Source organism: Falco cherrug, chromosome Z, assembly GCF_023634085.1.
Source record: "Falco cherrug isolate bFalChe1 chromosome Z, bFalChe1.pri, whole genome shotgun sequence".
Taxonomy (NCBI): Eukaryota; Metazoa; Chordata; class Aves; order Falconiformes; family Falconidae; genus Falco; species Falco cherrug.
In genome coordinates this window covers 60,026,091-60,051,662 of record NC_073720.1, presented here as the reverse complement: position 1 = coordinate 60,051,662, position 25,572 = coordinate 60,026,091, and the positions used below count along the sequence as shown (strand labels likewise).

The 25,572-nt window shown below is 39.3% G+C and overlaps 1 protein-coding gene across 1 annotated transcript in view; it reads left to right on the top strand.

Moving 5' to 3' along the window:
• EFNA5 (ephrin A5) overlaps window positions 1–25,572 on the top strand; it is a 214,744-nt gene that overhangs the window by 163,049 nt on the left and 26,123 nt on the right. The window contains exon 3 of the mRNA XM_055699591.1: window positions 9,582–9,874. Within this exon, the coding sequence (XP_055555566.1) occupies window positions 9,582–9,874 (293 nt within the window). The remainder of the gene's footprint in view (window positions 1–9,581; window positions 9,875–25,572) is intronic.

Below are 25,572 nucleotides of genomic sequence, written 5' to 3'. Positions count from 1 at the left end.
TGTCATCGAAAATTATTTCTAATGCAACAGCAAGTGTAGGTGTATATGCAACAGACAGGCACTTTTATCAGAATGTTTCTTCTCAAATACTGCCCATATATTTACTTGCACAAATTGATGCAGCATTTTTTCCCTAGGAGTATGGAAGGGATGGATATTTGAGCTTATGAGTTAGCCATCACTCTGCTTTTAATATATTAGTGGGATAATAAATTTGCGAAACTGACTCCTGTTATGTACACTTCCTCATGGAAACAGACAGCAGTTTATCTCAATTATTCAGTGTGCAGGTCAACATGCTTGTGGGGCAAGTGTTCTTTTCTTCATTTTGTGAGTGTGAGAAGCAAGACCTTTCTGCAGATAGGGCATTGTTCTCCATGTCCATTAACAGATGTCAGCACATGCCTCAGGCTTACAGTAACCCTGTCTATATAACAGTCACAGAATCACATTCCATCCAGGCTGATAGACTGTGTCTTCTGGGTTAGACACATGGTCAACACATGTTGTTAGAGTCCAGTTTTCAGACTTTTTAGTAGTACTCCTACCTGTGGGGTTTTTTTAATTATTATTTTATTTTGGTTTGTTAGACTTTAAACTCTGAATAGGTTTTTTTCTCCCAAATGTGTTTGATAGTAAAGTGTGTGTTAGTACAGCAGAGATCAGGTCAGATTTTCTTGCTTTTCTAAGGTATATGCTAATGAATCAGAAAACTGCAGTTTTTCAGTATAGGCCAGAGGTAGCTGAGGTGGGGTTTGTATTTTCAAGCAAAAGCATGGAATAAAAGATGAAGCTGGCATCTTGTGTGGTGTTAGTGACTACAGCAGACAAATGGAGAGTCATGCATGGATGGTGCTGATGACCATGTTTAAAAATATGAGGGTAGTAATTACCAGATCTCCTCATGCCACCTCAGATAAAGTGGGATAAATGTTGCTGGTGAGCTCCAGAGTAGTACAAATGGGAACACAAGTAATAAGCTTGTGTTCACAAATCAACTTAACAAAGAGACAGCTTCAGCTCACACATTCTGGATTCACTGTGTGGATATAGGCTCCAAACACAAGTATCAGGCTGCCTTTAGTATCTGGTTCTGTATGGTATCTTTCAGATGATGTTACTAGGGTCTTCAACACTGAGGTTTGTCCTGTAAGTCTTAAGTGATGCCTTTAACAGCATAGTAACTCTTCCTTTACCTTCCCCTCCCTCCTTCACTCTTCATCCATCTCTACAAGTTAAATGCCCACAGCAATAGAAAATCAATAAGCAGGTAGAGTCTGTAGTCATGGGGATTAAAGCTATCAGAGCTGGGACAGCTGAGAATGAGAGCCTAACCTCTTTGGGAGCAATGCTGTGACATGTTGAACCACTTTATCACCCTTATCATCCACTGCATGACTGTGTCACCCAAGCCCCCAAGATGCAATGCATGCTTCACGTCAGAAGTTGCAGCAAAAGAGAAATTCTGAGAGATCAGGTGAAAGTCATGTGTGCCAGCTTTGAACACATTTTACAAATACAGAGTCTGAGGAAACAGTTTTAATAAACAGAATGAAAAATGTCCAGCTCATCGATTAGGAGGTGCAGAATGATGGGAAGTTAAGTGCGTGAGGGTGTTGGAGTACTTGAGAATCTCTGGAGTACTCCAATTTATAGGTGGGAAATAAATGTTGATTTGTTTATTCCCTCCCTCCCTCGTATCTTCTCAGGGAAGAGCAATTAGTTTCTATTTTTTAATGTTTGCATTATCATTGAACATATATCTTTCTGCAGTGCCAGCTATAAAAAGCCAATACAGGACCCAGCTGTACAAATGAAAACAGTTATGACTGTAAGGATAAAATTATTAACAGTAAGTGGAGTAAACACGGTTTTGCAGAATTTATTTCTTAAAGAGCTTTTAAGCATAAAAATAAATAAAAGATGTGTCTATACTTTAAATTCAGTGTCATTGCTAACTGTTATGATGCAACTGAATTTTTTGTTCAGCAACAGAATCAGAGAAAAAGGTATTTCAGGTCTTTCAGGTTAATGGAATTAAAACAACATGTCATTCAGAGAACTCTTACATTTTAAATAGGCTATATCCTTTTCCCATTCAAATCTAGTCCTTTCCTTCTGTGTTTTGCAGTCTTTTTTGCCTTGATTTTGCCTGTAGAATCCCCTTCCTTCTGAGTGCAGGCTTTCTTTGCAAAGGGTGTGTTTGAGGGAACATTAGGAAGTTTCCAACAATCAGATTTTATTTAAAAAAAAAAAAAGGTGGAGATTTTTAAATTTGTATTTTATTTTATTTTCCAGAAAGTCAAAGACTTTTAACCAGACGGGTTTTGAGGAAGTTTCTTGGTTCTGGAAGTTAGGAGAATTAAAAGTTGGTCACCTGCAGGATACCTGTAAACTTCAATAGCTTGATTCTTCACAGCTGCTCAGTACTTAATGAGTTCTTTTCTTTAAAAACCTAAATGCTAGCTCAAACTTACTTGTTTCACATTTCTTCCCATGTTCTAGTCCCTATAGCAGATCATTTGTCTCATTTAAATAGGCAGTATGAAGTACCAGATACAATGGTAACTGATCAGAAACTGTTATTTAACAAGAAAAAACCCAGCCCTCCGAACAGGAAGGCACAATGTCTGTCTTGTACTGTTGGCTGATAAGAAGGGCTAAAGACATGAGATTCTCCAGGGAGACAAGTCACATAAAACTGACTCTGTTCTTGCTGATTTTCATTTGTTTGTGGTTTTTGCTTTCGGACCCATCCAAGCAGTGTGAAAGATCTTCCAGGCGAGAGGGACATAAGCAGGAATAAGAGAGGAAGGTAAGATCTCTGACAGATGTATATGAAGTGAAATGCAGGAGGATGGCTCAGCTCTTTGAAGAAATGTGATAGGCTCTTGCAGCCAGTTGTGAAACAGTAATTTGAAGTCTGATGAACTCTTTCAAGTGCAGGAGCCTGATTCTGCTCAGCTGTGTAATTGTGATGGAAGGCAGCCAGCTGAAGGCAGAGACCTGGGCGCAACCTTTTGGGAGGCTTGTTCTGGCAGAGTGGGTGGGAGAGTAAAATGAAGATTGATAATGAACTAGTAATAAGTGGCCTTATTATAGTAATAAGTTTCCCATGGAAGCCCGGTGATTGCAGAGAAGCCTTAGCTGAGAGCATGTGACCGCATCTTATTTTGATCAGCTGTAGCACACAGCAAAGCTGTGTAATTATCATAATCTAACAATTAGCCTGGCATCCTTTCCCAGTGTTTAATTACTCCAATAAATGGTAATTGAATAGAGGACTTAATGACAAGAGAATAAGTTTCTTTCTACGTTGTGTATTTAACTTGCAGTCTTTTCTAGGAATGATTTTTGAATAGTGTTTTTTTGAACAACAGCCTTGATTAGTTGTTTCTCCTTTGTTTTGTCAGTCAGTATTTTGCTTCCTACGTAGTGTTTTCTCGTGGTGTTTTGAACTTGTCTTAACTTGTGAAACTGTAACCTAAGGACTGAAGGGTCATAGAAAGCTCCTGTATATTACAGGAGTTTTTTTTTTGCTTGGGTAGCAATATCCTGCTAGAGATCTAAAATATCACTGGCTTGCTACTGTTAGCAAACCCACTTCTCTTAGCATCTGGAAAACGTTGAATTTTCTTTTGGTTTGAATAGAGCTAAAATTAAAATAGCTCTTTGATTACTTCATTGTTTGTGCATCAGTATCATTGTTGATGTCAGCAGAGCTATGGGAACAGAGTTTATTAAATGTTGTGACAGAGCCAGTAAAAAGAGCAGAAAAGCATTGAAGAGGTTATTTTTGCATAGCACAGAAATAGCATTTTTAAAATTATCTGCAGTAAAATGGTACACTTAATCCCACAACCCCTCAGATACTTAACAACCGCATGATTTCCCCCATCACAGTTAACGGTTTTAAGTTATTTGAAATGTGGGGGCTTGCTTGAACTGTGTAAAAGAATGACGAGGCACAAGTTACCCTGCTGTGTTCCAGCCACAGCTTGTGAGTTGAGTGGAATAGCCTAATGTGCTGCACTTGTCACCTAAACAGAGGCAAAAGCTTGTGAGCAAGCTCAGTAGTGTGGAATGGTAAATAACTGACTTCACCACATCCTAAGAGCAATTTATATGTTGTTCTTTTAAAGGATGTTAACATTTTCCAGAAAATGTTTGGGTTTTGTGTATTATTGCATATGCAAATACCTACACTATTTTCATTCCTCTGTTATTAATAATTTTAGCAAATAGTTTCATAACTAGCTAATAGAAATAAACTTAATTTCCAATCTATTTACGTATTCTTCCAGTTGAAGTTTTTCCTGTGTTTAGTACTTTTGTGAGAGGTGTTTCTATATTCCAATAACATTTAATCTGCTGGCAGTCGTTTCTATATTCTAATAGAAATATTTAACCTACTGGTGCTTCAGCCTTTTGGTATATTTATGGGATCTTCTGATCTGGCTGCTTTTTTCATGATGCTTGTATGAATGGACTTCTATCTGGGACCTCTCAATCTCCGTTAAATTTAGTTAAAATGGCTTAGTGGCTGTGAAAGCAAAAAGGAGGAGCTGGGTGAGCAGCAGTTACAGGGGTATGGACATGTGCTGCTCAGAGAAGCCTTTTTTTACTTGGGGAACAGAACAAGTAACTTTTTGCTATGCTCTTTCTGGAGAACTATGGGTAATTATAGTTTGTATTTACCCCAAGAATAAATCAATTCAGTGAATTTTGTTAATGTTGCCTTGCATTTCAGATTGCAATTTGAGAGCAAGGCAGCTGGTGTAAGGTGTTTAGCAATGGCAGTGTCCTCTGTGCATTGGTGTTACAGGCTGTGCAGGCTCCAGGCAGCAGATTTGCATCTGATCCCTTCTAATGCACGACTGAAGACCAGAATTTTGTAAATCATTGTTGGAGCAGTTATTTGAAGTCTTTTCTGGTTCACAATGAAGCCTTGCCACATACATTTGACAGAACAGACTCCAAATAAAGAAAGGTTGACATAGTAAAAGCAAAATTTTCCAGTACACTTACCTTGAAGCAGAGCATCTGGTGTGTCAATTTTGCAGGAAGGGTGATAGAATATAACTAATAAGATTGGTATGGGAGGCAACAAGCAGAAGCTATTGCATTTTTTTATCTATCTAAATGGTAATGGTCAATTAGTGTTATTTGTGCTGTTCTTAACCTGGATTTTTATAGTGCTTATTCCAAGCAAGAAAGGAAGAAAGAAACAAGAAACAAGCAAACAACACTGTTACTGCATTCTAAATATCTGTTTAAACAAATCATCACTTGTTTCAGTGACCAGCAAAGTTATTAAATTCAAGACAAGCCACTTATGCTTCAGATGGGCTTAAAATGATGAAGAGAAACATGCACACAGACTGTGTACTTTCACTTGTGTTAATGGATAAACAGAACACAGAAGACATTAATTACTTTGAAATGTTTTGCTAGTCTTGTGTTTCTGTGGTTAAAATTGCCATGAAGTTCTTTCTCTGCATCCTCAATACATGGAAATGTCATCGCTGGCACTTGACACAGAAACATCCACATGATTGTCTTTGCTGGAAACAGTATGCGAGTTTTGTGTAGCGAGCTGATGTTCGTTGGTTATGGAAACGTTTAGGTTTAGAAGGTACTTTTACTATCCACCTCTGTTTTCAAAGTGACTTTTAAAGCCCTACTGCCCAATAGCTAGCTTTGTAGTATGCACATTTCCAAGACACTGTTTGAATGCCACCTGACAAAAAAAAAAGGTTCATTATATTTGAGGAATAGCTGTGTTTTGCTGTCTGTAAGCCAGAGTGCACAGACACAAATGACATTATTGCTAAAAGGTTTGTAGATCCTCTCAGAGTTTTGGAGAAGCCTTTTGGGCTGGTTTCTACCACAACACAATGTTCTTTTATGCAAAATCCAGATAGGACTGATTTTTTCCTTGTAGTGGGATTTCTATGAAGACCCTGATCACTGCATGGTTTCAGAAGGGCATGGGAGTCCAGATGAGGATCTGCCAGAACAGCTGGAAGACCTAACCTAGAAAAGGAAAAACACAGGAGTAGCATTACTAGAGAGTGTTGGAAAACAAGCTTTCTGTTCTGAGTGGGAGTGCAAAAAGGGACAAACTCATTAAACCTTAAATGCAGACAACAGGAGACTTGTTATTCTGGTTATCTCCACCAATCTGTTAATGGATTCCACCTTCCCTTTATATGTTGTGTTCCTTAATATATGTAGGTGGCTTTGGTACACATCGATAGACGCTTTCATTTGAAGTGGAACTTTTGTTTCACTCTAATACCTGACATTACACTATTTATAAGAGGGTTTCAGCCTGTAAATGTTAAGTGCTTTTCTCTCTGTTGTGGTTTTAAATTCTTGGAAGTGTGTTTCTGAACTGTTTCCTCTAATGGCTTTGAGGAGTATGAACTGATGGATTTTTTTGTGAGTTGTTCATGGCCATCCCTTGCCTTTCTGTTCACATTAGAGGTCTTTGTGTTTCCTCTTCAAGAGGTAAATACAACACACTGCCTTGTAGCTAGAGAGAAGCGAGAATGGTCTCAGTTTGCTCCAGGAGGCACACTGGACATGTTGTAGCCCCTTTTGGAAAAACAAAATTAGTTCTACAACTCTTCAGTACGCATGCTGAGGTTTTGATTACTGACTTCTTTAAGATATTACATGAGGAGAAATAAATACCAGCTTTCTGCTTCTTAGTTGGCTAATAATCTCTTTTCAGTATTGCTGTTACTATATGGAGTGAAGAGACTTCATTTCAGAGCTGCTTGGTAAATACCTCGGTACATTTTTCCATGGAGCAGGGTCACCGCTGTGCCAGGAGTATCAGTTAAAGGCCAGTTTAGATCACTTAAAATATGCACCACCTCCTTCCCTTTTCAGACATGTAAATGTAAACACTTTCTGGCTACAGTGAATGACTTTGGAATGAAAATATTGGGAGGGCAGGGGAGCTGGGAGGGAAGGATACTGGGGTAAAGAGGACTTGGTTGTGCGCTTCGCCTGCAGACCTGCTTTTGCATTTGCTTGGTTTTTGCTTTCCACCTGTTTGACAGGCAAGGGTGTGCTGGGGCGAACGAAGACTCTCAAGTGTTTCAGCACTTAAGGAAGCAAAAATAAGAATGAATCTACTAAAATACCAGTGATCAAAGAGGACAGTTGTGTTGTGGTTTCGCTGGTTTCGCAGGAGCGCAATAGGGGACTTTGGCAGCAGGGAGTCAGATGACCTCTGTGTGCAGTGTTCGGTAAAAGAGCTCACTGGTGCAGATGACAAGGTTGATTTCATTGCTAACAGGGATTTAAAGTGTGATCACAAATTTAGTTGCCTATCTTTTTGTATTTATCATTTCCATTATCATAGACTGTGTGGTCGGATTCTTTCCTTCAAATTCAGCTGTTCACAGACTGTGTCTGGGAAATGTCTGTCTAGACTCTCCTTTTGGTTAAAGGAGAAAGATAGCTGCCTCTGGAGTGTGCTCCATCTCATTCCAGCCTACCTTGGGCCTAAACAGGCCAGATGAGTTGGACTGGAGAAGTTCCTGTTTCTCTCCATTGACTTAAGAGAGAATGTGGAGGATCAGTTCACATAAGGCTGTAAGAGTCTGATGTTAAGGAGACCACTCGGATCCTGAATGTCTGCATTTACGTAAATGTAGTTGTGAAAGCATATAGTCTCTGTCACAAAACCGTAATCCGGCATTACTGTGAAGGCACAGGCTGATACAAGAGGTAACCTTGAGAATCTCTTGAGAAAATTATATTGTCTGTCATCTGCATGGTTGTAAAAAAAGCATGCACACACACAGAGAGATAAAATATATATTAATTTTTACTTACTAAAACTGTAATTAAAACCCCCTAAAAAATAATAGAGCTATGGTTGCCAGGATGTGGCTTCTCTAGTCATAATTTAGAAGATACTCTTTTTCATTACCTGTAAGAAATGGCATACTGTTAACTGATACAGAGAACAGACAGCAACTTGAAAACAATATGTTCTTGTAAATGTGTTGATAGTACCTGTTCAGGTGACAGTTTTTGAAAGCACTGGTGTGCAAAAGTATATTTTTAACTAACAGTTCAGATACATGTAAATTCTCCTGGAAGAACTGTGGTACAGAGAGACTTTTCCATGTTACAGAATGGAGCCATGAGACTGTGCACTGGCTGAAATTATACAGATACATCATGCTTTGATGCATGTTCAGTTTTTTGTCTTTAAAAAGCTATTTTATTGAAGTTAAATTATTGTAGGGATATGAAAAGGTGTAGTTAGCTCTGAATTTATCCTTGGAGGGCCAGCAGATCATTGCTTTTTCTCTGAAATTAGATAGAAGGATCCAGATGGCAGATTTCAAGCCCATCAGGTGTTTAAAATATGCCCCTCAGCTAAAAAGAAGTATTATAGTTAAATCTGTCATGGCCTTTTTATTGCTCTGTGGTACACTTGACAACTGGAGCCGTCAAAGAGAGAAGCTACAAGTAGCTCAGTCAGCCTGAAGTGGAGTAGGTCAGTGGTTGGTTCCTTTGGCTGCCCCAGGGAGTTTGATAGACGTACAGACCTGGTTTATGGAATCATTAAATCCATCATGGTATAAGCTCCCATGGAGGCAGTGAATTTGTTCCCATAGTTTCATCCAGATACTGTGGTAGGCGTTAGAGAAGTAATGTAAGTGTAATGTGGAGGGGAGGAAAAAGGACACCCTCTCCACCCCCAACAAAACAAGAATCTCACATCTCTAAGGAGTCCTCAATGATAATAACAACAGTAATAATAAAGTGCATCTGGGCCCGTGCCTTGCGCTGCATTTCTCAGCTGGCACTCATTCAGAGCTGTCACATTAGGCTGAGTGCTGATAATTCATATCCCAGAATCCTTTTATCTGAACAGAGAGCAATGTCTCCACTGTGTATTTTTGGCAAAGGAGATGCACTGCTTTTCAAATATCTTTAAAAAGCAGTACAGGCTTTTCTTTGCATCTTGACAAACTGCTGCTAATCATGAAGAAAGAGGAAACCTGTTTGTGCTCTTGTAGTAACTATAAGTACTTGCAGTCAAATCAGCTATAAGCACAGGGGTGATTACTGCCTGATTCAGAGAAGAGGATTTGTTTGGGTTATTTATTTGCATGCATATGTAGATGTTTATATAGACACTGATTTGGGGAGGCTGATACAATTTTGGCTTCTTTGCTGCTTCTTGCTTCTTTCTGCAATTAAAAAAAAAAAAAAAGGCAAAATACAACCAAATAAAGCAGACAGTTTCTTTGTTTATTCAATAAGCCATAGGGAAAGATAGCCTATATCTTGGGGTGTGTTAGCAACAACTCATTTTGTAAGAGAAGAGAGCAAAACCTTTATCCAGAAGGTCGTATGATTATAGTTCTGCATAAGCAGTCTCTGATAGCTCTGGTGAATTGTAAGGGTTATTTCTGAGAGTCGATGTGCATGGCTGGAGTGAAATTAAGTGCCTTTAGTGATGCCCATCTTATGAGAACATTACCCTGCAACAAGGTCATCCTGACTTAACTGTGCTTATGTCTGAACTCTTCCTGTGATTTCAGATTCCAGCGGGGCGACTACCACATCGATGTCTGCATCAATGACTACCTGGATGTGTTCTGCCCTCACTATGAAGACTCAGTGCCAGAAGATAAGACCGAACGCTATGTTCTATACATGGTGAACTTTGATGGCTACAGCTCCTGTGATCACACCTCCAAAGGGTTCAAAAGGTGGGAGTGTAATCGGCCACATTCCCCGAATGGACCATTGAAGTTCTCGGAAAAATTCCAGCTGTTCACACCCTTCTCACTAGGATTTGAGTTCAGGCCAGGCCGGGAATATTTCTACATCTGTGAGTATACAGAGATTTACCACTGTTGCACAGCAGGTGCAAGAAACCCAGCTAATTTTTCACCTAGGCTTTGTGCAAATACAGCGGGCCAAACCATATATAATGCAGATGTCTTACAGTGAATGCAGACTTAACCATCCCCAGATAGATTAGCTAGCAATCTAGCTAGTGAAAATAAGATTAAATCACAGCTTCTTTTCTCACATGAAATAGCATAGCAGCCTTGTTCACTGAACCGTGGCTGACTTTTAGAGCAAAATGCACTATTACATTTATTCCAGCACTCTGAGGAGGAGGAGGGGGCAAGAGGGGTAGGAGGGAAGCTGTCCCCAAAGATGAGAAAAAATAATTAATCTTCTGCATGTGAAATTCCTGAATTTTCTTATTTGGTCAGATGAAATACTCTTTGTAATATTTATCACCCAAGGAAAGTGGGGTCTGCCAAGTTTGTAAGTGGTGTAGCTGCTGATGTCAGTAGTCCAGTGGTATTTATAGTTATATTTACTTAGGATGAATACTTCTAGCATCAGACCAAGTGGCTCCTTTTTTAATTCCTCCCCTTTTCCCCTCCTGCCTTTTTCTTGGACAAGCTGTTGATGTCAGCATGGGCGACAGGGGGTGCCGTGGGAGCAGGTGGCAAGCAGAGGAGGGTGGATGGGTTCTTGCACTTTCCCACTTGCTCCCTGAAGCAACGGGGAGCACCCTTCCAGGGCTCGAGGGTCTCCTCCGTGGAGGCCTCCATCAGGGCTGCTCTGGGCACCCAGTGGAGATGCAGGACGACATCTGAGTCTAAGGAAGTAAAAAAAACCTGGGAGGTTAAAAAACAGTGGGTTAAGCAGACTGATTCCCTGACCCCACTGTGCAGTTGATACTGCTTCAGCTGTCTCATCTCTTTAATCCTCCAGCAAAGATCTTATTTCATCAGTTTGGTTTGTACCTGAATCTTCCACTCCTAACAAGTTTTGTTTGCTCGCTTCAGCAACGTATTTTTTTCCTGTTTTTAGTGTCAGACTAGAGAGTTGAAAGCTTTAGACAAGACTGTAGATCCCAATAAATACTGCCTTCATATGTGTAGCTGGCCTTTCTACTGTGAAACGGTCATTCCACCTCATTTCACTGAGTATATGTGATCCCTGTTTTTCAGCCTCATTTCTTCAGCATTGAGATTTTTCTTTGCCTTTCGTAATCTGTAGGGAAATACATTCCTAGTGGATAGTTTTCCATTCATTTCTTTTTCTTCCAGCAAATAAAACCCGCTAATGAGTGGTGGTTCAGCATCAGAAGAACAGTGCCTTGTTCCTGTGCTGAAGTACAATAACAACAACAATAATAATAATAATAAACTGAAATGTTACTTAAAACTGTTTTTTAATATGGTTATGAGAAGTTGTGTTATCTGTCAGAGTTAAGTGGATAATGTTGTAGGATAAATAAATCTGCACTGTGTAGAACCAGTCCTGCTTCTGTCAGGACTTAACTCACAAAAGCTTCCCGTTAATTTCAACAGGAGTTTTGTGTCATTCAAACTCTAATACTAGGCCCCCTTGGAACACTGGATTTTTGGTGCCTTTTTTTTTGGTTGGTTTTGGGGTTTTTTTATTCCATTCCTGAGCATCATCAGTAAAACAAGCAGGAATACTTAACTAAGGAAAGCAATCTTTACCATCGCATGATCACAATAAAATGCAGCACAGGGATGGCGTCAGTAGCTGCAAGCATAAAAAAACACCCAACCCCACAAAAAAAACCCAACCTACAATAAAAAAATTTGTTTTCTAAAAAAAGAAAAAAAAGGAAAGAAACTAAAGGTGAAAACCAAACATGAAAGTGAAGGAAAAAAATATGAGAAATATCAGCTTGGTCTGTCTAGCTAATGGCTTCATTGTTAAAACATACAAAAGCCATTGAACTCTCAAGCAAGACATTATTATTCAAATACACCCAGGTTGCTTATGCCTGGTTTTCTTCATTTGTGGTTAAATTCAATATTTCACTAAAAACCATTATGTGTCTTCTATAACATTCATTTAACGGAGTCATTTAACTGTCAAGGGCTCCCTTCAAAATAATTGTTCCAAAGTGCTTTAAAATATGAAGAGTTTTATGATATTCAAATGCATTTAGATGGAATTATTTTTTTTTAATGAAAGTTAAAATAGCAAAAAAATAGCAGCAAATAGGTGTTCATGTACTAGTAGCTTACTGGCCTGGTATTCACTGAAATCAAATTTTTAGGCACGTTTCAGAGACACAAAAGCACTTTTCCTTCTTTTCCGTAATTTATTTTTTGCCTTCATGTTTCACTCTGCTGAGAGCAGTAACAAGGTTGGCATTGCCACAGTTGCAGGGAAGCACTGTACACTAAGTTAATTACAGGTAAACCTTCTCAGGGGAGAGTTGTCCATCCTGGGATGTTTTTATCTTAGTTTCTTGAAGAAACAAGCTGGTGAGATGTTGTTCCTTGTTTCCTCATCCAAACTGTAAACAGGCTTTGGTCCAGGCTGCAGACACCACCCTTGTTACCTTTCTATATCTGCATGTTGAAGAAATCACTCCTTCAGCATGGAAGGTTTCCTTTCCTCAGCAGATCTGAAACCTTTGTCCTCTGTGCAGGGGAGAGGGAAGGCTCACTATGTAGCATCAGTCTGGTATATTCTGTTTAAGGGTTAGAAAATACTTTGTGTAGTCTAGACCTCTGGAAAGACAGAAATAAGAAGTGGTTGGATAGATGTTTAGCTTAATTGCTGTCTGGTGCTTTTTTGAAAATCTTTGCAGTTTACCTTTTAAGAACATGACTTGCCTCTTGCTTCAATTATTTTTAGAAACTGCAGTAATCTGAGAAAAATCACTGTCTTTTTTTCTGACCTATTGTTTGGAAAATGCCACTTTCCTTTGTTATGTCATTGCCTTCATATATTGCTTAGATGAACTTGGATCTCCCTTCTTTGCATGTTCATTCTAGGAAAATACAAGGAAAAAATATCTTTCTGATATCAAATTTGCATTAAAGAAGAGGAGTCAGCATCACAGACATGCAGTCAACAAGTACTGATTGAGTTACTTTTTAAAGAGGAAAAAGTTATTAAATATTTTCAGAGAAAATTAACTTTTATTTACTTAGGGGTTGCACAGTAGTGGGCTTGGGAAAGTAAAGATTACATCATGACCTAAAGTCTCAATTTTTACTTAGTTCTTAACAGGTGCTCATCAGGTCAGTGTACATTAGCCTGAAAACAGACAAAATAATACTACTGCTGAAACAGAAGCAAATGAAATATAGAGAAAGCAAAACCTAAATATTTGCTGGTACAACAGTGATTTTAATGTCCTTCAGAAGGGAGCATAGGTTTGGGTACGCAGGTTAAGGTGGGACACTGTGCAAGGGGAGACAAACACAAAAGCAAGGAAGGGGTAAAAAAAGATCCTAAAATGTATAATGTTATATAATTAGATAATTCAAAATACAGGTATAATTTTCATTACTTTAATTGCGTGTGGTTTATTTTTATTAATGTGCTAAGTGTTCAATAAAATACTAGTAACAACTTGGCAAATATACATCAGGGCTGTTGAAATAAAAAAAAATTAAGACATTACTATAACCGGATCAGTACGGATTACTGCAGAGTCCTGACTGCGGTTTCGGAACCAAGCTCCTGTGTCAATTTAAGCTGGACCACATTGCTTTCTTTCTTGAAAACTATGTATCATTGGTGTAGTGTCAGAAGTTGTACTGATACTAAGCTGCAGCATATGCTTTTTTCTGAGTGATAGGTCCAGTTATTCCATCAAATAATTTGGTATTTGACATGATTTATCCTTGAAAATCTATGCTGGTTTTATCATGTCCTTCAAGATTTTATATGGATTGTTTATTTAGTCGTTTGGTCACTGTTATTATTGTAATTTATATTTGCTTCTACCCTTTTCTCAGAATGGCCAGGTAGGTTTACCCTTGCTCACAGTTCTCTTGCAGCTCTGCTGTTCTCTTGGAGGTTTTTGCTGGCAGTTAGCGGGCTTTAGGTTAATGTAGCTAAACATAAAGTGGTTCTTTCTCCATTCTTACTGAGAAAAGAGTTAGTTTCATCTTTTTAAAATCCTATTTTCCACCAGGGATTTATTTATGTAACCATTTTTTGTTACTGTTTCTTTCTAGTTTGAGTTCATGCATGTGTCTTTCTCATTTTGTTTCAAAATACTTGTGCTGTTTTTTTGTATTGCCTTTAATAATGTATCTTTATCACGATATATTCATTGTCACCATTTATTTGCATGCATCTGCTGATTGTCAATTCAGGAAACTTTCATTGTAACCATATTGCTCCTGAACACACCAGGATAGTATACTTCTGTGACTTTGATGTAATTATGGTTGCAAATAATACTTTTAATAGTTCTTAAATTTGTGATTAACTTAAGAAACTGAGTTTATGAGGTTGTACATACGGTTGTATATACCCTTCTTCTTAATAACATCCAGCTCTCCTGTACTCCTTTTCCTCATAGAATACATCGCTAGAGAACCCGCTGTTACCTATTTCCTTGATTTTCTTCAGGTTTGCATTTGTTCCCTAGCATTCTTGTTTCTCTGCACTATTTCCTTCTTTTCCTGAAATTTTTGACTCTTACCTCCTGAGGGCTTTTCTTCAAATGGTGTTCCACCCTAACAGTCTTAGCTGCTGCTTCTATAGGATAACCTGTGATTTTTCATAATTTTGAATATAAAATTATCTCTCTTCTGGTAGCTTGTTCCATCTCTGTGACTGGAAGTCATCCTCACCATGGTCCAAAATCCATGGAACTGTTTGAATCCTGCTGTCATTTTTCTCTAACAGCTGTCAGGTAGCTGGACCATCTCTACAACCATCTGCACACCTCTGGAAGCTTCTCTGATTCAAAAGATCTTAAGGAAAAAAAGAGTAGCAGAAAAAAGTGTTTCTAATACCTCCACTTCTTTTTGTCTTTCTTTTGCCTATTAATTAGGTAGGTAGCTCATCTTACCACTAAGGTCCTGTAGCTGAAGTCTTGTTGAGGGAGTAACAGTATCTGATGACAGTTAAGCTGAACTTAGCCTCTCTTCTCCCTTCTGCTATGTTTTGTGAAGTGTGTGTTTAAGTGTTTTGTGTTTGCTTGTGCTGTTATTTTCCTTTAGTTTCTCTTGCAATCCTCTAGCAGTTTCTCTGTTCCATGCAATTCCATGTTCCATGACCAAGTCAATTTTTGGGAGGGTGACTGGCTTTTTGTCCCAAAGCTGTAAGCATATTTTAGAATCAGTATCATCAAGTTGCCTCGTTCCTGTTCCCTCCTTTCCACCTGAGATGTTTGCAGTAGAACCTGTACTGGAATGCTTTCTCCAGGTGGCCTAGCCACTGAATTTTGGAGATGGGGATGGACACAGAACTACCACTGCTTGGTGGTGGTCATGGTAAGGATTTTTGGTTGTTAATGAAGAATTATTGACAGAGTTTAGAAGTCTCAACTCACAGGGAGGAACTGTGCATATCCCTGTACAAATCAGCAGTTAGCATAGGAGGGTACTGTCCTCTTTTTGTGGAAGTTAACACAGATCTAACAAAAGCTTTCCGTGACTAAGAACCTGGGATGGCTTCCCAGATTGCCAGCTCAGCTGTTATTTTTTCAGGATTGGTTTCAATACAGCAGAATTAAGAAAGGGGATTTGATAGAGGCAAAGCTGAGTAGCCTGTGATACTATACAGGAGAAAACTACTGAGAAATCTTTACACTATAGTTTATTAACTGTTACTTGATACTTTTCATGTGCTCAAGAAATGGTATTAAACAGCTGCATAGAGTTCATTGCTTTTGCTTGAGCACCAGTGTAATATTAGTGGGTATCAATGTTTTGCATGAACAGACACAACTCACTGTAAGGTGATTATTTGATTTAGGTATCTCTGCATTTTTGCCAGAGGTTTAGATCGATGTAATGGGAGCACAAAACAGAAAAACTATGAACTGCAATCTTGACCTATCAGAAAGGGTAAATGTGAGTCCTGCCCAAAAATTATACTTCTCTTTTTTTTTTTTTTTTTTTCATCCTGTTATAGACCTGGAAATCCTGCCTGTCCAGAAGCAGTTGGTGTTGCCAGTACAGCAGTCTATACCACTGACTGTAGGTCTGCTGGTAGGAGGTGCTGTCTGAGGGCATATGTACAGTATTCCTCAGACTTTGAGTCTGACTTGTTTGAGGAAATCCCTGCTGGAAAAGGAGATAACCTAAAGAAACCACTGTGACTGCTCAGTTGCATCCTGGAGAGTATTAGAATCAATCAAAGGTTACTGTAGGCAGCTTGGCTAATGGTTAGGTTAGGTTACATTACTTTTTTTTTTGGAGGAAGTCAGCTGTTTCTTTTGTTACTGTATTCCAGCTGGGTTAGCACAGTAATATTTAATCAGTAATACTTTAGAAACACTTTTTTCTTTTTTTTTTTCCTCCAACGCTTAGAATATATGGTTTCTCTGTAAGCAGTCATACCAGTAAAGACAAATCTCTTAACCAGCAAACTGACCTCATTGTAAGGGGCAAATTATACCATCTTGAAAATGCAAAGAAAGCACAATGGATGTTTTATCTATGCATTTGCCACTATAATTGTAAAGACACTGTCAGTCTGATTTTAAAGTTGCCTTTATGTAAAAGAGAATTGCTTCTTGATGTTCACCAATGCCCTTAATACTGATTCTTCTTCACAGTGTCCTTACAGTTATGGGGAATAAATTACTTTCCATTTAATTGCATTACTTTGTATTTCTGGGAATTTCTGTTCTTCTGTTTGTAATTGTGATACGGAGTGGGTATCTCTTGCAATCACCCATCGCATACCCTGTGTATCTGCTTGTTCAGACAGTTGGTCATTTTGTACTCTTCTAATGCTACTTGTCTCACAAGGTCCTTGGCTAAATCTCTATTTTGCTTCTTGACCAATACCCATGGTACATTTTTCTGTAGGACAAAATAAGACTATCCATACATGAGAACAGGTTATTTTGCTTTTTCCACTGAACACAATTTATGATTGTATGAGAAGACCTTCCAGCAAAACACCTGTTTGGATGTTTTTTTCCCCTCGTATCAATAACTTATATGCTGTAAAAGGCTTGCTTTGGGTATTTCCTCCCCTTGAGTCTGTCAATACCAGGACTCAAAGTCAAAGATTTGACTTGGGGCACAGTTTGGACTTTAGCTTTAGAGAGCTGTGTGACCTCTGGAGAAATGAGTAGAGCAGATTGATGGTAAGTCTTGTCATGCCATACTCAGCTTATACCAGGGACAGTGGAGTCATTGTATTTACTCTGTAGGCTAGACTGTTATTAAAATTTTTTTTCCTTGTTGAAATGGTTGACTTAAATAGCAGATATTTTGTTTTGAAAGTGAAGATGGGACTTGTCTCTCAGCAAGTGTAAAAAGGCCATCTGTCTTCAATTCAGGAGGTGTTGGTTAATGCAGGTGCTGCTCGTGTTGTGTTTTCTTGTTGCTTTTTGAAGACATGAGGTCAGAAGATCCCTTTTGGAACTCTCTCTCTCTCTCTGGACATCCTGGCTCTCACCAAAAGCTAAAAAATGAAGGCTGACTAAAGAGTGTTATTAAAGGATGCTGAGAGAATTACAAACATTTTTAGTGTGTTAATTGCACTTTCCTTTTGGGGAAACATTGTTTATTGCCAGGTCTTCCATTAACCTTTCAATCAAGATCTGATCAGCATAAACACTGATGCTACTTTGACAGCAGTGGGCTCAGACATGCCACTCTACTACAAATCCTGCTTTGATGGCTGGTTTACCAGAATCACTCTAGATGTTATGGATGAAATCAAAGCAATTGAAAGGGTTTGATAAATGTGTACTTAAAAAAAATATTTTTGTTTGATAACATTAGACAGACAAGGAAGGTGACCTTTAAAAGGGAATTCATGCTTAGCCTAGTGTGTAGATTAAAGGACTGGTTTCTGTTAGAAAGCATCAGAAGAATCAAGTGCTGGTCCGGCTAAAAAGAAAGCAGAAACAATCACCAATGTCTAATAGATTTTGACATCGGTAGAGTTCTTAGGCTCCTCAAAGGGAGCATTAAAAGCTGTGGAATAATTTGGGACTCGGGAGAAATCCATAAATGAAAATGAAGAGAGAACCCATGGAAGTGCTGATCTCATTTGTTTGAGTTTTTCAAAGGGAATGAATGTCTTTCAGATAAGTTTAAAGAAGATGATTTGGATTCATGTGCTTTAAAAATTCAAGTGCTGTTAAGATCCTAATAGCAGCAGAAATATAAAAGAGGGGAGGACATACTACACATCTGCAACTTTGAAAGCTGTCTCATGAGCATATTGTATAAGGTCCTGTGGGAAGACCAGTGCCTTGTATTGCTTTCTACTGAGGTACTGATTTCAGATGTTAGAGCAATGAGGGAGTGCCCACAGACAGAAAGGGTGAGGGACAAGGTTTTCTTTCTTCTGTCTTTTTTCTTTCTCACCAAACATACTCAATGAAAGCCAGTTCATTTTGTAGGGTAAAGCGTGTATTAAATATTGTTGTATGATCATCAAATCACAGATGTTAAAAAGATAGATTGGTTAGAACTTAGATAAAAGACCTCCAAGGAGCATTAAGAACTTGATAAGGCCATATGTGACACACCTGCCCTAAACGAAATGGTGACTGAATGTTCCATACTGGTGGCTATGGATTACTGTAATTTTTAACATTTGTGGTTCTAGTAGAAATCCCATTGCAACTTTCTTAAAAGTAAGTATTTAAATTCCAGTGTTCTGCTGGAAGTACAATTGAATGAACTGCACACAGTCCTTTAAATCCTGATGGTCCTTTCATCATTCCTTGCTTTAAATCAGTTTTGATGTTCAACACTACAACTTAACATCTTGGTGGTGACTGCATTTCAGTGGTGGGTGGGCTTTTTGCAGTGGTACTTCACTGGGATGTTATGAGATTAATAAGATGAAGCATGCGGATTCCTTGAATGGAAGAATTCATAGGAGTGGAGAGTATTATTAATAATTATCTGAGGACTTATAACTCTGTAACAGTGTTCTAATTTGATTTCTGAGCAAACTGAAACCTGTTTAATGAGCTGTTGTATTGGAAGTATGTGTTTTGTAACACGGAGCAGATGCCAACAGAAATTAAAATAACATAGCAGTGACACTTGGAATAACAGTGTTGTACTTCATTGCCTCCATGTCATCATCATGTTAGTCTCCCTGTTCCTCAGGCTAATTCACCAAGGCAACACTTTCTCTGGTGGTACTGTGTCATGATACAGAGTTATATATGCATGCCTGCAAGCAATAGACCAAACCCAGACTCCCTCAATGAAAAAATGCATCCGCATGCTGACTAATTGGTTGATGATCTTGTTTCATAAATTAGTATTCAACATTCAAGTCCATATTTTCATAAATACTTGGATTTAGAAGAAGCAAATCTGTTTCTAAGTTACTTAACCCTCTGATATTAAAGGAGGCTGTAAAATAGAAGAGTGTTGCGGAATTCTCAATAACTTTTTCTTTTTATTCCACAGTAATGCATACTATTCAGACAAGGTAGCCAAGACTCTAGGCTCCGGACAGGCTGGACCAATGGGCTGAGGCCGACTGTATGAGGTTCAGCAGGGCTCAGTGCCGGGTCCTGCCCTTGGGTCACACCAGCCCCACGCAGCGCTACAGGCTGGGGCAGAGCGGCTGGAAAGGGCCTGGTGGGAAAGGGCCTGGGGGTGCTGGGTGACGGCCGGCTGGGCAGGAGCCAGCAGTGTGCCCAGGGGGCCCAGGCGGCCAGCAGCACCCTGGCCTGTGTCCCCAGCAGTGTGGCCAGCAGGACCAGGGCAGTGACCGTCCCCCTGCACTGGGCACTGGTGAGGCCGCCCCTCGAACCCTGTGTTCAGGTCTGGGCCCCTCTCTGCAAGGGGGACATTGAGGGGCTGGAGCGTGTCCAGAGACGGGCAGCGGGGCTGGGGAAGGGTCTGGAGCACAGGTCTGATGAGGAGCGGCTGAGGGGACTGGGGGTGTTTAGTCTGGGGAGGAGGATGCTCAGAAGGGACCTTACTGCTCTCCACAACTCCCAGACAGGAGGCTGTAGGCAGGTGGGGGTTGGTCTCTTCTCCCAGGTAACAAGTGATAGGACAAGAGGAAATGGCCTCAAGTTATGCCAGGGGAGGTTTAGATTGCACAGTAGGAAAAATTTCTTCACTGAAAGGGTGGTGAAACATTGGCACAGGCTGCCCAGGGAGGTGGTGGAATTGCCATCCCTGGAGGTATTTAAAAAACATGTAGATGCAGTGTTTAGGGATGTGGTTTAGTGATGGACTTGGCAGTTCTGGGTTAAAGATTGGACTTGATGATCTCAAAGGTCTTTTCCAACCTAAATGATTCTAGGATTAAAAGCATATGCAGTTAATACTGCTATCTCCAAGATTCTTGACAAGTCAATATAAATCACATAGAATAAGACTCTTCACAGAGTATTCAGAAATGCATAGAAGTGCTTTAGTCTGAAAAATTACAGAAAAGTCTTTTCAGACTTCCAAATGTTTCTACTTTCCCTCAGGAAAGCAGTAGGTCATCCTCAGATCTATGTTATTGGTCAAATGAGATTTTTACTGCCTCTAAAATCTCCCTGGCTTCCCTTTTACATCATAGATATTTAATATTAAAAGTATCAAGTGGTATAGCCAGCTAGATACAGCACTGCTTTGGGGAATTAAGAATGGCCTGAAGGTGTATCAGAGTCTCACTTGTGTGGTACCTCTGTGCACAAAGGTAACCAGGCTCCTCATGATGGATATGGGGAATAACGTTGCAGTTGCTGATCTTCTGGGGGTGAAATTATCTTAATTATTTGAAGGATAATCAGAATGGGAGCATATTAATCAATTTAAAGAGCCTTGACAATTCAGTTGTAGTGGTGTTTAAAATGTGTTCGGGGAAAAATACACTAGAAGGGCTTAACATACATTATGTTTTAAGAGTTGTAAGTGGGGATATTGTGAAGATAGGGGCTTGGATTTCTTCCTACGTAGTTTTTTTTTGACACCTCTGCTTTTAGTAATACTGGGTCATCTTCCTGTATCTTGATGCCTATATCATTAAAAACTGTGGACTACTTATCTCTAATATTTTAGGGGTTTGCAGAAGATGTTCAGCTGTGAGGCATTGAAGAATGAATTATCCTGCAGCAAAGCCCTCTGTTGAGACTGAAGTCAAGGTCTCTAGCAGCAGCTGCAGCAGGTCTTGCTGTCTGTACACATGTGAATGTGTTTCTGCCTGAGAAATCTTGAGCAGAAATAAAGTAGCCTTAGGCTGAAAAAGAGACGTCTGTCTTCAACATCTTGGGGACTGTAAAAGAATGCAGCCTCTCCTCTTGAAGAGGGCTTGGTATTAACACCTCTCTGCTTCTGGCTGGTGATGCACAGAAAAGTCATGAACCTGTTTTTACCCAGGGAAATGGAGTTATCTGTGCAGTTCTCATTCATGCTTCGTGGAGGTGGGATCTGGCTTCCTTAGGTCCTTTCTGTAAATAGCATCAAGAAGTAGAAGGGAGGAATGGCATAGTGAAAAGTCCATAGGCACATCAGCAAGGTAGAAAATGTGTTTCTTTATCAGAGAGAAGTGCAGAAGCAAAACATGTTTTGTCAGAAATAAAGATATGTTCCAGTGAGGGTGATGACAGTGTTGTGGAGTTCAGATGTGAGCAAATGACATGGGTAGGTTATTGTTTAGCAATCTGTTCTCAAATGTTCTTAGATTTTGTAAGACTTTTAAAATTATTTTATTAATATGTTGAATATAAGCAGGCAAATTATAATGCAGCTGGAGTTTTGAATTAATAATCATGTGTAAGAACATTTATATCACATTTATTTCAAGACAAAGATTTCTGTTGTCAAACCAGTTGTCTGAAGCCTTGAAATATGGATATTATTTATTTTTCACCATTGATAGTGCTGTATATCTTACCTGGGTCTCACTAGAGTAGTTGTGCAATCACAAACTGCCTCTGAGGAATGAAGCAGCTCCTTGACAGCTGCTCAGTGGTGTGCTGCGAAGTGCCCACATTCCAGCCCACATGCTTTGCTGCAGTACTGAGTTTTGAACTTAAGTTGGTAGGAGTTTAGCTGTCTTCCATTGCAGCACTAAAAAATGCTGCCGACTAATTAACAGCCACCTCACAGCCTCAGAGTTTGTTGTAACTGGCTCCCATGTCTGTACAAAATCTGCCACTTTCAACTTACATAGAAGCTTTCACCACTGACCCTTTCCCCCTGGCCCAAGCAGAGCATTAGCCAGTATGCTGAGAAGCTGTTGCCAGAGGTAGGGTTTCTCATCTGTCGTGCTGCACCTGTGGTAGCTTTGCTTAGAAACGTACACCAGTGCAACAACGTTTTTTGTTTGCAGTCCCACTTGTCATTGCTCAGTGGCAGCTCAGGCGAAACTGTGTAAATTAGTCACTGTCACGTTTAGGCATTAAAAGTGGAATTAGTTATTTATATTAATCACAAATGTTTCTCCAGGTTTTATTAACAAGCAGATTGGCTGCCAAAATGCTTTCTGGAAGACATTTTTTTCTCCCAACTGCCACAGAGAACAAAACAGCTATTATGGGCATTTAGATAAAGATTTAACGGTTTCAGCAATTCATTTGAGGAAAACTGTCTTTTACTATACATGCCACTTGAGTGTTGACTGTCACTGCCAGCATGATTTGTCACCTCTGATAAAATTATACAGCAGAGACACAAGATGGTGTAATTAGTTTTAAGAGCAGAAACAGGTTAATCAACAAAGCAGAATGACGTTAAAAAAAACAGACCCACATATCTTTTTTGGCAAGTCCAGATTTCCAATAGGGGAAGTTAGATGTCTATCTAACTGCTGTTTTAGCACATTTTGGTTCATTTTGTCTTCAAGCTTTCTTCTTTCTTTGACTGCACCCTGCTTTTCTTTTCCTCAAGATGGTTTCCTGTGCCCTGTTTAGATCTCCAGGAGAAAGTAGTACAGGTGACTGCTTCATATTCTGTGCATCTGCAAGTAGTTCTGTGGAAAACTGTAGGACTGGTCCGTGAACTCAGTACATGGTGTGAAGAAATGACTAGAATGATAAGAAAGAGGTCAACATGAATATTGCAGGGTTTAACAGCAATGCAGGGCAGGCTGCCAACATGACCTTCACACTTTCACGTGTTTTGGACAGGAAAAAATCCATTTCCTAGCGTACTACTTTTTGAGCTTATCATGTTCCAAAGAATTGAAGACTAGGCATGCTATATGTTGTTCTGACTAGCTTCCGTTTTTCTTCCACTTCAGCATTTTAGGGTGGTATAAAATGAAGGAAATGAAAACACAAGTGAAAAATCAGCTGTTTGCTACAAAGGAGGCAAACAAGGGTTAAAGGAGGAAAAAACTCATTACAGAGAGATTAGAAAATTAATTGATTGGTGGCTCTGACAGTTCCCATTGGATGTCTAAGGATCCTGTGAAAAGAATGTATAGTCTCAAACATAACATTTCTTCCTATTATTGCTTTTTCCCGCATAGAGACTCCTCTGAAGCATCATTAGGTTCCAATTATTTTCAGTGAAGTATTTCACAAGGAAAGGGCATGATAAAATCGGTAGAGGTAGTGTTATTCCCCTGAGAAACTTACTATGGCTAATACTCAGACTGTAATAGGGAAGGCTTCTGTTCAGCATCCAACTTAAGAGATTTCAGCAGGGGTGATTGTGTTTCATGGAGGTTTTGGAACTCCTGTGACACAAAGTTAATGTGCCCCCTCTTCCCCCAGAAGTAGTACAGGGCAGCTGATTAATTCAGTGGAGTCTGAGAACTTGATCATATCCATGGCTTAATATAACCATGTCTGACATTTGCAGTGAATCTATTTAGTGAAAGATCTATTTTTTAATTTTTTTTTCCCTAAGGCCGAGTGTTGGCTTAGAGGTACTGTTCTTTCATAAATGACAAAATATTTGTAACTGTTTTCTTTGCCACCAACTGACCTGTTTTCCTATATTTATCATGTATTTATTTAGCAGCTATGTGTGTATGAGTTGTATGCTCTTTTATATAAATACATATACACACATATATAAAAATAGTAATTTGAAAAAGTCACGTATTAGTTAAATCTTTGATAAAAAGTAATCTTTTGTGTTAAAGGCTTTAGCTATTGTGATTATGAAATACTGTCGTGGTTTAACCCTGGTGGTGACTTAGCCCCAGGCAGCCCCTCGCTCCCTCCCCCCACAGTGGGATGGTGAGAAGATCAGAAGAATAAAAGTCAGAAAAATCAAGGGTTGAGATAAAGACAGTTTAATAAGTAAAGCAAAAGCCGTGCACGCAAGCAAAGCAGACCAAGGAATTCATTCACCACTTCCCGTGGGCAGGCAGGTGCTCAGCCATCCCCAGGACAGCCGGGCTCCATCACGTGTAACAGTTACTTAGGAAGACAAACACCATAATGCTGGATGTCCCCCCCTTCCTTCTAACTTCTAACCCCCTTTAACTCTGCTGAAAGGTAAGATGTTTGTAATATAAAATGCCAGTGCCTCCTGGCCCTTGTATTACACTTTGACCAGGTTATCTTTCTCCTCTACAGGCTGAGCTGACCAGTTCTTTCTTGCCCTTGATAACATGTCCTTGGGATGTGAAATATAAAATGTTCGTTTTCAGTGGAGTTCTCCAAACTATTTGTCATGCCATGCTATCGCTGCCTTCTTAACTGAGGGAGAAACTGCCTTTTCCAGTAGCTTTGCAGTTACCTGGCACCTCATTCTATGTAACAATCAGTGTTTGCTGTGAGGGGTGAGTTGAGGTGCTGTGCACTCTCAGACCCTTAAACTTCTCCCTACACAGCCACACCAGCTGCTCATTCTCATCAGAAACGATAGCATTGCTTCTAACCAAATTATGGGATAATTTGGAAATGCAATTATTTGTTCTAGGTTTAGCACAGGTCTAAAAGATGTATAGTAAGAGTTAGCTTGGGAACATGCTTAATAGGCTAACCTAGCTGAGAAGAGCTATTTCTACCTAGGACTTCTTTGTAGTCAACTAGACAATATTTTGAGTGAAAAATAAGGCAAAATTAAGTATTTTGGGGAACTGGTGCCACATCTAAGATGCAGGCAGAAAAGGAAGAGAAAATTTTCAGCACTGTGTCACCTATGAGGATGAGGGACACTGTGCTTTAGAAATGTATGTTAAAATTGGACTTTTGGTACTTGTATGAGTACACAAGTTTTTCACTGGATTTTCCACAAGGATATATGTGTTTCACAGAGTGCTTGTGAACAGCATATGGTATTCTGTGTGCTAACAAGTACATTTAAATCTGCACTTCACCCTTATCAAAATGAGGTGAAATTTTAAGTGCAAGTGTATTCTACAAAGAAGTCAGCAACAAAAGCCACACAAATAAAACAACAACAAAACTCTCCCAAAATTGCCCTAGCTCTTCAGCAACTGTGCTTTAGGCTGAAGGAGGAAGACCCTGAAATAATAATTTTCTGTGAGGGGAGGGGGAAAAAAGACAAAAATTAGTGGTGTTTTTTTGTGATATTTCATGAAGAAACAGCTTTTTTATTTATAGACATGAATGTCACAGTGATAGTTTTGCTTTGGGTTTGAAAAGTAAATAGAGATAGCATATGTGCATTGAATGCTAAAAATTAT